Genomic DNA, 15,482 nt, shown 5'->3' with positions numbered 1-15,482 from the left:
TACATGTGACGGCAAGGGTGCTGATTGGTGCCCACCCTTGTGACACCCAGGGCGTCCCCGTCCCCCCCCCCATCTGGAGCTCACAGGAGCTTGGCCCCAGCACCTCTCAGGTGGGAGCCATTGCCATGAACAAGGGAGAAGTTCGTGGTGAGCTCTGGAACCTCTCTTTCTAGAAAAATAGCATTGGTATATTACAATGGGCTCGTCCAGATTTCCTTTTGTGCCGCATTTCTAGGCCATAGCTGCCAAGTTTTCCCTTTTCTCGCGAGGAAGCCTATTCAGCATAAGGGAAAATCCCTTTAAAAAAGGGATAACTTGGCAGCTATGTTCTAAGCACAGGTCTGGGCTTTAAGCTCCATGTCCAAGCACTTGCTTTCCCCCCCTTATTTGTCCAATCGCTTCCCCCAGGAAAACCTGCATTTTACAGCTGAATCAAAGCAAACAGCAATTGGGTTTGCCAGCGATTGCTATTTGCTCTGGTTCAGCGGAAAAATGTAGGTTTCCCCAGGGAAAGTGCCAGGACCAAAAAAACCACAAACCCACTCATATACAGAGCTTTAAACCGTGGACTTGTGACTGGTAAGGAAGTATGAATGAGCCCAGCGACTGTACTGGTTACCAGGCACCATCCAAGGTGCTGGTGCTTATCTTTAAAACCCGAGATGGCTTGTGCCTCAGGAGCCCTTAGGAGCTGGGGAACTCCTTGCCACTTGACCGCCTGGGCTGAGTTTTTTAGACTGATCCCTATTTTTAAGCTGTTTGACCCACTGCTCTCGCCTCTGTTTTTATTTTACAGTGCAGTGGCTGTTTCCTAATTTCATTTACATTTCTCTTGTTGTAGCTGTTGCAACCTGCCTGGAGTACTGGGCTGCCGTAGAAGGGCAGGATAATATGTGTCAGGAGCAGGTCAGCAATAAATCACACGGCATCAGTGCAGTTAACCCTTTATTGGAGGAAATAAGGTTGGCCGTGCCATAGCAAGGTCAAGCAAAGGAACACGTGTTAGCCAGATAGAGAGGGAGGGTGGGAGATGCAACAAAGAAGTGGATGCTAAGGCAAGCCATGGGCCTTCCTTATGTGCCCAGAGAGCAGGCTGAACCCTCCCCCTTGGCAGTGGCCTGCCCCCATGCCCACTCACGATTGGCCAATTGAGTGACTAGGCAGGATCCACTTCGTGGGCAGCATGTTCAGACTAGGGACCTCCTTTGCTGCCCGGGAAGCGGCCCAAGGGGTCTCCCTCACTGGATCGCGGAGGACGGAGGGTGTGCCTGCCCCGAATGGCATGCGCCAAGAGAGCATGGAAGAAAGGTTAGCGTGCAAAAGCCCTTATACAGTTCTATGGCATAGACTGTGCATGGTTTTGCTCAGCCTGTCCCACAAAGAACCAACTCTGTGATGTTTTGCATGTGTTCCTCCGCTGATCTGTGATCTGGTTGGTCCCTCCCCCCGCCCTCAATAACTGTAACCAAACGTTCATTCAGTCATGCCATGCCTCTCTCTGTTTACTGCAGCGATCCAGAAAACTACGAAGCAAAGCAGAGAGCAATGTCTTATTCCCGTATTTTCCTGGAGGGGAGGATGGATGATAACTCTGCTTTAAAGAATGGTAATGTATACCACGGCTGGCACTGTGGTCTAAACCACTGAGCCTAGGGCTTGCCGATCGGAAGGTCGGCGGTTCGAATCCCCGCGACGGGGTGAGTTTTCGTTGCTCGGTCCCTGCTCCTGCCCACCTAGCAGTTCAGAAGCACGTCAAGTGCAAATAGATAAATAGGTACCCCTCCGGCGGGAAGGTAAACGGCATTTCCGTGCGCTGCTCTGGTTCACCAGAAGCAGCTTAGTCATGCTGGCCACATGACTTGGAAGCTGTACGCCGCTCCCACGGCCAGTAAAGCGAGATGAGCGCCGCGGCCCCAGAGTTGTCCGCGACTGGACCTAATGGCCAGGGGTCCCTTTACCTTTTTAATGCATACAAATAATAGGGATTCTCTTAGGGTAGCACTGTGTTACACTGTGTTCCTCCGAAAGCTTGCCACACTATGACAATGAATGCTCACACCTTCCCTTGTGTCTGCTCCTTGCGGGACCGCGCAGAGCATCTCAGGCTATGTGGGACTCACCAGCTGGTTGGGCTGCCCCCCTCCCTGTGCTCGTCATTGGGGGTTCCCACCAAACCCCAGTTAACCTATCCGCACTGTTGGGAGGCAGGGCCAGTTGCATAAATTGGAGCTGATTTGTCTGGAAGCTCAGCCAAGCTGATAGCAATAGTTGTCCTAAGCCCCAGTTCTAGAAGCATAGCTGCCAAGTACCCCGTTTCCCCCGGGAAATCCCGTTTTTTACTTACCTTTTCCGGGGGTCCCCCGTATCAGTTCGTCTCCCGTTTTTCTCCGTTATTTTCTCCTGCCGGCGGCCATTTTTTCTCATTTGCCCTTCTATGGGCACAAAAAATAGCCGCCGCTGGCTTCAAAAGTCACATCTATGCATGACTTCCGGTGTCAGCGGCGGCCATTTTTGGTGCCCATAGATGGGCGGGGCGACACCAGAAGTTGCGTCGACGCACTTCCGGTCATGCGTAGAAGCTACTTTTGAAGCCGGCGGCGGCCATTTTTGGTGCCCATAGATGGGCGGGGCGACACCGGAAGTTACGTCAACGCAACTTCCAGTGTCACACGGCTGCCAGTCCCGGATTCTGCAGTCCGGGACATGGAAGGTAAGTCTAGAAGGGGTATGGTAATTAGCTTGCTTCCTGATGTCACCTTCTCCCACCAAACACTTTCCCCATTTTTCTTTGTTTCTAGTTCAGCAAGACATCTGGAAGGCAACCGAAGCCATCTGGATTCAACTTCTCTCTCAAAGGAGAAAGGATTTGGAAGATGCCTACAAGATGTCTCTCTCCACAGAGACAGCAGACAGTGCTGAGCAAGTGAAGATGACCGACATGAGTCCTTTCTGGGAAGAAATCATGAGAAAGGCTTGGAGGCATTACCTAGGTCTCTGCTCTTGAGTCACGCAAAGCTTTTAACAGAATCAACTTCACAGAATGTGTTTCTTTTTAATGACTTGAAGAGCTGTCATGATACCCTTTGATAGCACCTTGTAAACTTTGCCGTGACATTTTGCTGCCTGGTGATCAGAAGGCAGGATAGACCATTGATCTTCCCCTCACGAAAGTTCGTGGAAATTAGGTCAGCTGACAGGATGTGTCCCCCCCCCCAATGGTCACCCGTTGCTGGCTCTCTGAGAGTCACATGGCTTTCTCCAAGCAGGCAATCGCCTGATCCATTTCAGTTTACACCACCCAAAGGAGCTGGTGGCCCAAGCAAGGCAAAGACTGATAGACCCAGAGTTTGGGAATGAACGCAAAACTAAGGCAAAGTCAGGATCCTGGATTAAGACCAAGATGCAGATTAAGTTTAAGACCACATTGAGCAGTGCACATTAAGCCCCATTCCCTGGCTGCATTTGGCCTCCTAAGCATAGCTGCCAAGTTTTCCCTTTTCTCGCGAGGAAGCCTATTCAGCATAAGGGAAAATCCCTGTAAAAAAGGGATAACTTGGCAGCTATGCTCCTAAGTGGCTGGTGCCATTTTCTACAGCCATTGACTTCTTCTAGGCTGCAGTAACCATCATCCTCATCATTTATTGTTTATACCCCACCCATCTGGCTGGGTTTCCTCAGCCACTCTGGGCGGCTCCCAACAGAATATTAAAAACACAATAAAACATCAAACCTTTAAAACTTCCCTAAACAGGGCTGCCTTCAGATGTCTTCTAAAAGAGAGCCAGTGTGGTGTAGTGGTTAAGAGCGGTAGACTCGTAATCTGGGGAACCGGGTTCACGTCTCTGCTCCTCCACATGCAGCTGCTGGGTGACCTTGGGCTAGTCACACTTCTCTGAAGTCTCTCAGCCCCACCCACCTCACAGGGTGTCTGTTGTGGGGGAGGAGGGGAAAGGAGATTGTTAGCCCCTTGTGACTCCTTCGGGTAGTGATAAAGCGGGATATCAAATCCAAACTTTTCTTCTTCTTCTTCTTCTTCTTCTTCTTCTTCTTCTTCTTCTTCTTCTTCTTCTTCTTCTTGTCAAGTAGTTTATTTCCTTGACATCTGATGGGAGGGCATTCCACAGGGCGGGTGCCACTACTGAGAAGGCCGTCCGTTTGGTTCCCTGTAACTTCGCTTCGCGCAGTGAGGGAACTGCCAGAAGGCCCTTGGAGCTAGATCTTAGTGTCCGGGATGAACAGTGAGGGTATAAGTAAATGTTCACAAGAACAGGATTCAGGACCCCCACTCCCCTGTGGTTTCTGTCTGTCTGTCTTTTTCTTGATTTAAAAGAACCAGCACACATGAGTGTTTGATTGGTAATGGAAGGACTGTCCCAAACCCAATGTACCTTAAGGGGCTGGTATGTGACCATCCACATTTGCCATCTTATTTGGGTTTTATGCCAAAGTTACTATAATGACTTATGTAGAAAAAATACCGGGGATTTTTTTCATTGATAATTTTTTGCTAGGTCGCCTCCACCACACCTGTAGAACTGGGGAGAGAGGAGGACTTTTAAACTCATGAGGACATGCTTTCAACTTGCCGTATATCCCATGTGCATACCTGGTTCATGCTCTTTGTACCTTCTGACGTATTTCCTAACTTGTAGAAACCTTTGCCTGCTTTGGTTTCAACAACTGCTTCTTCTCCTTTGTCTTTAGCGTCAGAGAAGAAATTTCCCCAGAGCAAGGTTCCAGCTCAGCCTTCAGACAAGCCGCGTTCTTGGAGCGGAAGCTTGTCTTCAGCGGTGAAACTGACCCCCAGCCAGAACCTTAAGCAGACGGGATACAAAATGCAGGTAACATGCATCTTCTAAACAAATCTTAGGCTTTGGGCAAGGCATCTGGTAAGAAAAAACAAAACTCAAAGGGCCTTGGCAAGTGCCTGGCATCACAGCAGGGTGGTAAAGCAGGGGCAAAAGTAGGCTTTATTTCACTCGGGTCAAAGACCCAGTTTGGTACCCCCAAGTGTATTTCTGCACACACACACACACTCTCCCCCTCACACACACACACAAACACAGGCTGCGAGCCTCAATGGCCTCCCTCTAGAGACTTCACCCAGGATAAAAAAACCAGACTAGCTTTACCTCAGAATGCATCTGCTACTTTTTGTTTGTTTCTAGAATTTTACTTCTTTTTTTTACAACATATCAAAAATATTCAGGACACATATCCCATATTTCATATCCATACATTTTAAGAATTGCTAAACAATTATTAATTTCCTCTTTAAACTGTCAAACTTTTATAAAACCCAACGTAAGAATGAAGACTGTTCTGTTTCAGCTTTATTTGTTCTCAAGTTCTTAAAAAAAACCTCATAATACAGTCATACCTCGGTTTAAGTACGCTTCGGTTTGAGTACTTTCAGTTTAAGTACTCCGCGGACCTGGAAGTGTTTACTTCCAGGTTCCACCACGCGTGCATGCGCAGAAGCGATCTGCGTGCTTCGCGCATGCGCAGAAGCACTCTATCGGCGCTTCGCTCACACGCACTACCACCACTCGGATTAAGTACTTTGGGGGGTGCAAATGGCACCCCAGAACCAATTAAGTACTTAACCCGAGGTACCACTGTAAATGTTAATTTTTTTTTCACCTACAATACTGTCTTATTTATTTTATAGCACAGTACATTGATTATTGCCTTCATTTTATGGATCAATGGTCTCATTAGACAGTAAAATTCATGTTAAATTGCTGTTTTAGGGGGTGTTTTTCATCGCCTGGAACAGATTAATCCACTTTCCATTACTTTCAGTGGGAAAGTTCGCTTCAGTTTAAGTACGCTTCAATTTAAGTACGGACTTCCGGAACCAATTAAGTACTTAACCTGAGGTACCACTGTAATGATAATTTTTTATTTATAGCCCGCCCATCTGGCTGGGTTTCCCCAGCCACTCTGGGTGGCTCCCAACAGAATATTAAAAATGCTATAAAACATCAAAGATTAAAAACTTCCCTAAACAAGTCTCCTTCAGATGTCTTATAAAAGTCGGAGAGTTGTTTATTTCCTTGACATCTGATGGGAGGGCGTTCCGCAGGGCGGGCACCACCACCAAGAAGGCCTGGTTCTCTGTAACTTCAGTTCTTGTAGTGAGGGAAGCGCCAGAAGGCCCTTGGAGCTGGACCTCAGTGTCCAGGCTGAACGAGGGGGATGGAGACGCTCCTTCAGGTATACTGGGCCATCGGTATAATCTACACCGATGTGGCTTATGCCAAGTTCGTAACAATTCAACCACTCCATCCAATCTTCAACAGAAGAATTTATCTCGAAAGTTGATTTTCCTCAGATTTCTTTCTCTCTTCCCAGACTCCCATCCAGTTAAACCCAGCTCTTAATACCCCACTCAGTGATTGTAGGTACAACTGTACCTCTGCCTTCTCCTAACAATGTGCTATTAAAATTCCACATTAAATTAAAAACCCCATTCCCATTATTTATTTGTGGCCAATTTTGCCGTTTTGAGTTGAAAACGAAAGATAGGAAATGTGGAGGGCCTAAAAATGCAAAGGAGGCAGCGATTCGTGGGGCTAAGAGAGGCTTGACTGGGAGTTGCGTGGGAGAAAAAGTCATCTCTTCTGACACTGAGGTCGTCGTCCACTCGCTCTCTGTCTGCTAACATCTTGAGTTGAAATATATTTGTTATCAGCATAATTTGGGCATAATTTGGGTGGCTTTTATCTCCAGCACTGCAAAGCAGAGCAAATGTTTAATAAGAAGGCTCAAGGCTTGTCCTTTGCCTCCTTTTGTTGAGCAACTCGCTTCCAGGTGTGCTGTGAGTCCATGATACAATTGAGTGCTGGCACCAACTATTTGCCTTGGGGTCTGTTTAATTATTTCTTAAAATTAATTTTGATTATTACAGCTGATTGCACCTCAGTGAGCAAAGTAATTGATATTTGTTAATGCATCCCAAGGAACGCTTTGTACAACATGCTTTTTTGCTGTTGAAGGTTAAAGACTGTTATTGGTTTTCCCCCTAAATATGCCCACATCATTAGTTCTTGCAGCAGAAAAGGTTGCCATCTGGAAAAGGCAGCGCAGAGACATTATTCAGGCACAAGTGCATGAAATTGGTGTTTCTGCATCTTCTGTCTTTCTTCGCTGAAAGGGAGAGGCTCATAATTAAAGGAAGAGCTGGGTTCTGGGACATTACTCATTTTGTGTTATTCTTTATCATGTCAGCGCCTGACAGCTCCGAATCTGATAAATTGTGCTTTCTAGTGTGACACGGAACCAAGTTTCCAAATCTTTCCCTCTTTCCCTGCTCCAGGCAGTTGTGTGTTTATGTGCTTCTCAGGCAGGCTGGCCTGCTCTGCAGTGGACAATGGTACTTGCTAGAGATTGTCTCTGTGGTAGTGAGATACACAAATGGGTGCAGACTTACTTTGCATGAAAGCAAAATGGCTTAAGTGTCTCCCCTAAGGCCAGGCCTGACCTTCTTTTAGCTCTGGTGCACTTTGCAAAGAGATTAGCCGAGTGTGAGGATGGCTATTTGACTAGGACTCAATTTAAGTCAAACACCATGGCTTAACCAGTGGCCAGCGGTAAATCAATCAATGTTGTTCAGGCAGAAAAGGAGCAGAAACAGGAACTCATTTAGTGATTGAGTTTTGTTCAGTTTTTGGCTACTTTTTAAAGAGGGAAATTAATATGTGAGTGTCAAGCGCTTCCTTTCAAAATATGGATTTGGTAAGTTAAAAGAATGGTTTACTTACAAATTTTCCAAAGGTCAGATTCATGTGCTTTTCCATACAGCAGTCAGAAAAGTTGCACAGGCAGTAAAACGTAGCTTAGTTACAAAGTGGTAAAAGTTCCCAGCTTATTGGTACAGAGTGCCTGGTGAGATCCATGCAGTTGAGCTGGAGCAACCAGCTCAAACCTCTTCACACACTGAGCTTTTTGGCTAGACAGAATACAACAATAGGCTTGATTACCTATTTCCTCCCAAGATGCTGGGAAGTGATACAGGACACCTTACTCTATGGCGTTAACCCCTTCGAGTATTAATTAGACTTAACCATGTTGGTTATATGAGGCTGGTTATCCCAGTGGCGTAGCCTACCTTACTGCCACCCGGGGCGGACAGGCACGCCTGGGGGTGCACACACAAAGGGTGCAGAGGGAGCATGGGTCTCCAGAGCTCCCTCACACGCAGGAGCCCAGCCAGGGAGAGGGGCAGCAGGAAAGGGACGCTGCTGCTGCTGCCTCTCCCTCCATCGCTTCCAAATCGCAGGAAGCCTGACCTGGGAGTGCACAGCCTGGTGGTGGCAGGCCATTGTTCAAGCTTCAACACAGAGCCCAGTGGAGCACAGAGATGCTGCCATTGCCTCTCTCCTCCTCACCGGTGCTTCTGCCCCCAGTTCAGGCCTGATCCCCGGGGGCCGGGAGGGCTAGGCCTGGCGGCGCTACACCAGGCTATCCTGCCTCGCGCATCGGAGCCTTGGGGTGGGGCAGAGATGCTGCCTCTCCCCTCCCCTGCTTCCACCCCCCCTGGGTCAGCCTCTTTGTGCACATGGAAGCGTTGTTTGTTGGTCAGATCATATACGACAACTTAACTCCTGTGATGCTCAGCATCATGCCAGTAGAAACTGGACAGCAAACGCCACTGAGCTCAGTGAGCCGTCTAATTGAACATTCTTAGGATTGCTCTAGGGACACGGGTGGCGCTGGGGTCTAAACCACTGAGCCCCCCGGGCTTGCTGATCGGAAGGTCGGTGGTTCGAATCCCTGCGACGGGGTGAGCTCCCATTCCTCGGTCCCAGCTCCTGCCAACCTAGCAGTTCGAAAGCACCTCAAAGTGCAAGTAGATAAATAGGTACCGCTCCGGCGGGAAGGTAAACGGTGTTTCCGTGCGTTGCTCTGGTTCACCAGAAGCGGCTTAGTCATGCTGGCCACATGACCCAGAAAAACTGTCTGCGGACAAACGTCGGCTCCCTCGGCCTGTAAAGCGAGATGAGCGCTGCAACCCCAGAGTCGTTTGCGACTGGACTTAATTGCCAGGGGTCCTTTACCTTTTTAGGATTGCTCTGCTGTTCATGTTGTGTTAAGGAACGGTCTACCAAAGCCCTTTCCAGACATGGGGTTCTGTAGCAGCTAAAGCAAGCAGGTTGTACATGTCAAAATCCCTTTTGAGACTTTCTCTTACCATTATGTTTGCTCTGCTATTTCTATTCTTTCAAGAGCCAAACAAGCAAACATATAATTATATTTCTGTGCATCATTTGTGTAACGTCTTTATCTTCATAATAGAAGGATAATTAACATCACTAATTATCTAATTAAGTTCATTAAGCATCTACCAACAGTGCACTATGAAGCTGACATTATGTTCCACTGTCAACAAATGCTTTGATTTCTTAAGTAATTAAAATGTAAATTAGCATGGCATTAAATACACAAGGGAAGTTTTGATATTCATTTCAAAACTGCTCATGGCAACCCTCTTTTTTTTCTTCTTTCCTTCAGTGAAACCAGACAATTTGCTATTAATGATGTATATTAAACTCTTTCCCCTTTGCAACATGAATGCCTGCTTTGATAACTAGCTTGCAAATAGAACGCTGTGATGTAGCAAAAGGCAGGCAAATTATGTGAAGCTACTGAGCTGGGTGGGTTTTGTGAGTCCAGGAAGGCGTCTCCGGTTTGTATTAGTGAAATATATGTTAATCTGTGACACCATTGCTCACACACAGAGACCGCAGGCACGTATATGTTGGTCTAGCGACATGTTACCTAGACGTTTCATAATATGACTTTGGCCTTGAGGTTCTTGTGTCTGAGGGTGGCCTTGAATCTTATGTCATCAAATGAATCGGAATCAGGAGAATCTTTATTTGCATCAGCCACTAGCCCTAGCAATAAAATAAAATAAAATGCACTGAAGATAGAGGTAGAAACTTAACTATAGAAAATACATTTGGGGGTTTACATGAATAATCAAATAATAGATCTTATTCTAATTACCCCCACTAAAAACCTTGCAGTTTTTGCTGTCACCTGATCATCTTGATCTGCTAAAAGAAAGGACACAGAATGAATGTTTGAGTAACCTGGCATGGACAATAATAGGGAGGTAATATCCTCACTCCTCAAATCTTTATAAAGAGTACAAGCCAGAAACACATGAGCCATGGGCTCAATACTGCCATCTCCACAGGGACGTAACTGTTTTCCCAGTGGAATTTTTTGAAATCAACCCTCAAATTCAGCCAAAGGCAGCCTATTCAATCTTGCAAAAGTGAAAGCGCGTCTGTATTTTGGAATTGTTAAATTTCTCAAACAGGGTGCCAGAGGTGGAAAATACTGTAATCATACCCCGGACAGAATTTCCTGATTGTGGCCAGATTATTCTGTCACTCGATTTCATATAGGCACTGTCTAATTAAATTATTTGCTTTACCGAAGCCCGGTGTCAATAACTGTTGTGGTGATAAACCAGAAAAGTAAAGCTTTTGGCTGACAATTTTAGTCCAAGCGCTCTCATGTGTCATCTCATGCAGCTATGCATTTATATTGGCCGCAATTTATCACAAAGTTCTCCTTGCACAAACTCTCACTGAATGGGAATTGTGCAAGAGCAGATATGGCCCCTTTCTTCACTGTCTACCACCCACAGTCAATCTTAGGAATGCCCAGCCTGTGCTCTGATTGTCTTCCATTCATTTCTCTGTGTGATATTCCATGAAGTGCTTTGCCACAAGGTCACATTGAGGCTCCGTGACTGTGGTTTCTCTTCCTGGCAGTTGCTGCTTTCTAAGTGTAGCTGGTTGGAATGGGGGTTGGGGGGGGAGAGAGATGGGGTAGAGAAACCAGGATTTTCATTTGTCTTGCTATTCCCCAACCATGTGGGGGTTCCTGGAATGAAGTGCAGTTGGCAATGTGCATTAGCCTCCTAGAGGGTTAAGGCGCTAAGTTTACATGAGACGCTCTAATGGTTGGAGCTGCAGTCTGTTGAAACACAAAATGAGCATTTGATCCCTATTATGAGCGGCAGTGAGAATGAGATGTTTAATGAAAGTGCAAAAACAGAATCACTCGCTCTGTGACTGTACCCAAAGAGCAAAAAGAAAGAAAGATCTTCTTTTTTTGCATTCAGCTGTTATGGAGAACAGCTTAAAAACCATTCAAGTAACAAAGTTGCATAATCACACAGGGTGGGTGTGTGAAACTACTTTTATTACAATAATATGAGGGTGAAAGAGGAGAGCGCAAATTATGGTCTGAAGCTCAACATCAAAAAAACCAAGATCATGGCCACTGGTCCCATCACCTCCTGGCAAATAGAAGGGGAAGAAATGGAGGCAGTGGGAGATTTTACTTTCTTGGGCTCCTTGATCACTGCAGATGGTGACAGCAGTCACGAAATTAAAAGACGCCTGCTTCTTGGGAGAAAAGCAAGGACAAACCTAGACAGCATCTTAAAAAGCAGAGACATCACCTTGCCGACAAAGGTCCGTATAGTTAAAGCAATGTTTTTCCCGGTAGTGATGTATGGAAGTGAGAGCTAGACCATATAGAAGGCTGATCGCCGAAGAATTGATGCTTTTGAATTATGGTGCTGGAGGAGACTCTTGAGAGTCCCATGGACTGCACGAAGATCAAACCTATCCATTCTTAAGGAAATCAGCACTGAGTGCTCACTGGAAGGACAGACCCTGAAGATGAGGCTCCAATACTCTGGCCACCTCATGAGAAGAGAAGACTCCCTGGAAAAGACCCTGATGTTGGGAAAGATGGAGGGCACAAGGAGAAGGGGACAGCAGAGGACGAGACGGCTGGACAGTGTTCTCGAAGCTACGAACGTGAGTCTGACCAAACTGCAGGAGGCAGTGGAAGACAGGAGTGCCTGGCGTGCTCTGGTCCATGGGGTCACGAAGAGTCGGACACAACTAAACAACTAAACAACAACAACAACAAATTTAGAAAAGATCTGTACTAACCATATACTCACGTAAATGATAGGATGTGAATTAAACAATTACAGTTGTACCTAGGATCCCAAACGCCTTGGTATTCAGATGTTTTGGCTCCCAAACGCCGCAAACCCAGAAGTGAATGTTACGGTTTGCAAATGTTCTTTGGAACCCGAATGTCCAACGGGGCTTCCGCGGTTTCCGATTGGCTGCAGGAGCTTCCTGCAGCCAATCAGAAGCCGTGCTTTGGTTTCTGAACGTTTTGGAAGTTGAATGAACATGGTGCGACTGTGTTTTAAAGTTCTGAACATATTCAGAACACTGTCATCTTCTTCAGTGGGGTTGTTTGCAACAACCTTTACAACACCTGACCCTCAAACTGCGGGATTGTTGAAATATATGCAACAAGAAATTAATCAAATTGAGTCATGTGACTCAAATTGGGTCTACTAGATCCATTTGGGGTGAAAAAAAGCAATGTGGACTAAAGAATAGTCTGCAACATTTCTCCGATGAATATAGGGGCGTCCTAAAGGAAAAGTGGAACATTCTGGGATCAAATCAGAAACCAGGACGCCTTATGGAAATCGGGGGCTGTCCCTGGAAAATAGGGACATTTGGAGGGTCTGATAAAATTGTTTCTGGGGCCCAGGATTATAGACCTAGAACTAAAGCTTCACTAGTTTCATAGCAGATCCACCCCTGCCTGCTTCCACACAAGACTATTGGCTACCTAATCTGCCCTCTGATAAAAAATGCCATTCACTTGGGATTCCTTCCTGGTAAAGGAAATATATCAGCATTGCTTTTCCTAGTAGCTGCCTTACACTACCGATCGTTAAACATACCTGAATGTTTCCAACAGTCTCCAGCAGTATAGGATCCCGCCACCGCAGGGAAGTGGCTTCCATATAGCTTTGTGCTTGTATGTTGATCGGTAGAGAGGGTTTACGTGCAGAGCTAAGCCGTGAAGGAGACTCCTGGCTCATTGACTTCTGCCTGCTGGCCCAGGCCCTTGGTGAGGGATTCTTCCACTTTCTAGGTCAGTTTTTATGGGAGTTGGGTATGAGTTATGTAATAGTTTTGTGAGGCCGCAACTGCGATTACGAGCTTAATGATGCTTCAAGCAAGCAAAACAAGCCAACTATAATGGCTTCCATCAGTGTTTTACAGTTTGCTTCCTGGAGAGGTGATGCTGGTCAGAGCTGGATGCCGGCCAGTGTCAACTGGAATCCCATAGATCTTGTAGCACATTAACTTAAGAGCCCAGACCAAGCAGAAGCAGGACAGTTTGTTGTGAAGAATTGCCATGCCTCTGGCATGTAAGGGCTACAGGTTGACAAAGCCTGGCCAGCATTCTGAGGCAATTTGACCAACCTTGCCTTAGAATAAACTTGTTTCTGTAGGATGTGATCCATGAGACGCAGACAAGTACAACATTCCTTGTAATGCTAGAGAAGACATGTGGGAGAATGTTTGGTCCAGCCAGTTGAAACTTCCTGTTCCTCCTGGCTGGAGCATCTTTGCTTTTGCATGTGGTAGAAGGTGGGTGTCTCCTAACCTGTCCAGGTAACAAAAGGACGAGGCACGCCACACCCTTCCTTCTTTTTGACTTCCTTCTTCATTTGACCAGCTTTTAGCTAGCACTGCTCTGGGGATTATTCCCCCATTTGGGTAGATCCACGTGTACATATTTGTAACTAAGTCTGCCTTCAGGGAAACAACTGTGAACTGATGTGAGTAAACAAATTTTATCATCTTTAAATATGACTGTGGCGTCTTTATTCTTTTTAAGAGGGGTTCAAGGGAACTTACCAGGAACGTGCAATTCAATCTGAGACAGATCGAATTGTATAATAGTGAGAGGCTCACACGAGCCTGCAATCAGTTATCTGCTGTGCGTGAGAAGCTGAGTGTAGACTCTGCTAAGTAAAGGAACTTGCTAGCCCAAGTTAGGAAGGATAATACCGGTAATAAACAATATATCCTCTCCTGCCACCCTGAACATTCCCCCAGTTTCCTCTCTTCTTGAAATGACTCGGTGTTAATTAACAAGCCATCAAAGCTGGGCTGAGTATAATGAAGCATCTCTTGTTGGCTGGAAGCCTTGCCAAAATAAAAAGGGCAGCCTTTCTCAACCCTGAGTCCCCAGATGTTGTTGGACTACAACTCCCATCATCCCTGACCACTGCTCCTGCTGGCTAGGGGTGATGGGAGTTGTAGTCCGACAACATCTGTTGACTCAAGGGTGATAAAGGCCACTCTAGCACATAGCTCTGACCATGCACAGATCCCATTCATTTCAATTACAATTAACCAGGATGGAGTTGTCCATTTTTGGGGGGAGATGGTGTCTTCTGCCTGCACAACATGTGATTGAGAACCATAACCTTCCAGAATCATAGAACTGTAGAGCAGTGATGGCCAAACTTCACCCTCCAGTTGTTGTTGGACTACAACTCCCATCATCCCTAGCTAACAGGACCAACAGTGGTCAGGGATGATGGGAATTGTAGTCCCAAAACAGCTGGAGGGCTGAGTTTGGCCATCACTGCTGTAGAGGGGCCATGAGGGTCATCTTTTCCAACCCCTTGCAATCAGGGCCGGATTTAGGTTTGATGAGGCCCTAACCTACTGAAGGTAATGGGGCCCTTTATATGTCTAGCTGCCCTTTGTCAACAACAAATTGCCACTGTTTTTTGTGTTGAATATATGGTAATTTATGGACCTAATAGGCATCTAAAGCCATTTGCACATGCAGAATGTAAGCACCCTATATAGAGAAATGAGCAAACCAGTGATATTTTAGGGATCAGGCTAGCAGGCGGGGCCCATTGCTTACATCATAGGAGCCTACACAACACAAAACACTGTTGCTGTATGTAGGTTTTATTTTATTTTTTATCTTATATTTTGGAAATGTACATCCAGGGTTTTTTTCTTTAAATTTTTTTGGGGTTCCCAAGAGAGTGGGGCCCTAAGCTATAGCTCGTTTATCTTGTACATAAATCTAGCACTGCATGCAATGCAGGAATCTTTTCCTAACATGGGGCTCAAACCCACCACTCTGAGATTAAGAGTCTCATGCTTTACCAATTGAGCTATTCATGGGGGAACCTTCCATGGTTACAAAAGGCTCCACCTCTGCATTGAGCCTTGCTTTCCCCAGATGAGTTATAGAACTCCAAAGAAAGCTGTTCGTCTTTAAATTACTTATCCCAGCACCTTGAATACAAGCTGTTCAAGTTTTAGGATCATTTCCCACACTGCAAAGACTCCTAATTGATCATAAGATGATTGCTGCTTAAAGGCATGGGTGGCGACGAAGAAATGGAATAAATAAGTTTGCAAAGCTAGGAAAGTTGGGGTGGAATAAAAGGGGACACTGTATGGAGCTCTATAATATTTAATCCCCCCCTGTTTGCCAAAATTTCGGCTGTTCACAATACAAACTTTAAAACAGCGATAAAGGCCGTGCAGGCATTTAGAATGCATATTGTAGTTTAGCATCAGTAAATT

At 46.1% G+C, this 15,482-nt stretch overlaps 1 protein-coding gene across 4 annotated transcripts in view; it reads left to right on the top strand.

Annotated features, from left to right (window-relative positions):
* The window catches only part of WDFY4 (WDFY family member 4), a 173,296-nt gene that overhangs the window by 79,971 nt on the left and 77,843 nt on the right, over nt 1-15,482 (top strand). For all 4 annotated transcript variants that reach the window (XM_060275113.1, XM_060275114.1, XM_060275115.1 and 1 more), the window contains exons 37-39: nt 1,512-1,606; nt 2,799-2,990; nt 4,705-4,841. In XM_060275113.1, the coding sequence (XP_060131096.1) occupies nt 1,512-1,606; nt 2,799-2,990; nt 4,705-4,841 (424 nt within the window). The remainder of the gene's footprint in view (nt 1-1,511; nt 1,607-2,798; nt 2,991-4,704; nt 4,842-15,482) is intronic.

This window comes from Zootoca vivipara, chromosome 5, assembly GCF_963506605.1.
Source record: "Zootoca vivipara chromosome 5, rZooViv1.1, whole genome shotgun sequence".
NCBI lineage: Eukaryota > Metazoa > Chordata > Lepidosauria > Squamata > Lacertidae > Zootoca > Zootoca vivipara.
This window is presented reverse-complemented; position numbering and strand designations above follow the sequence as displayed.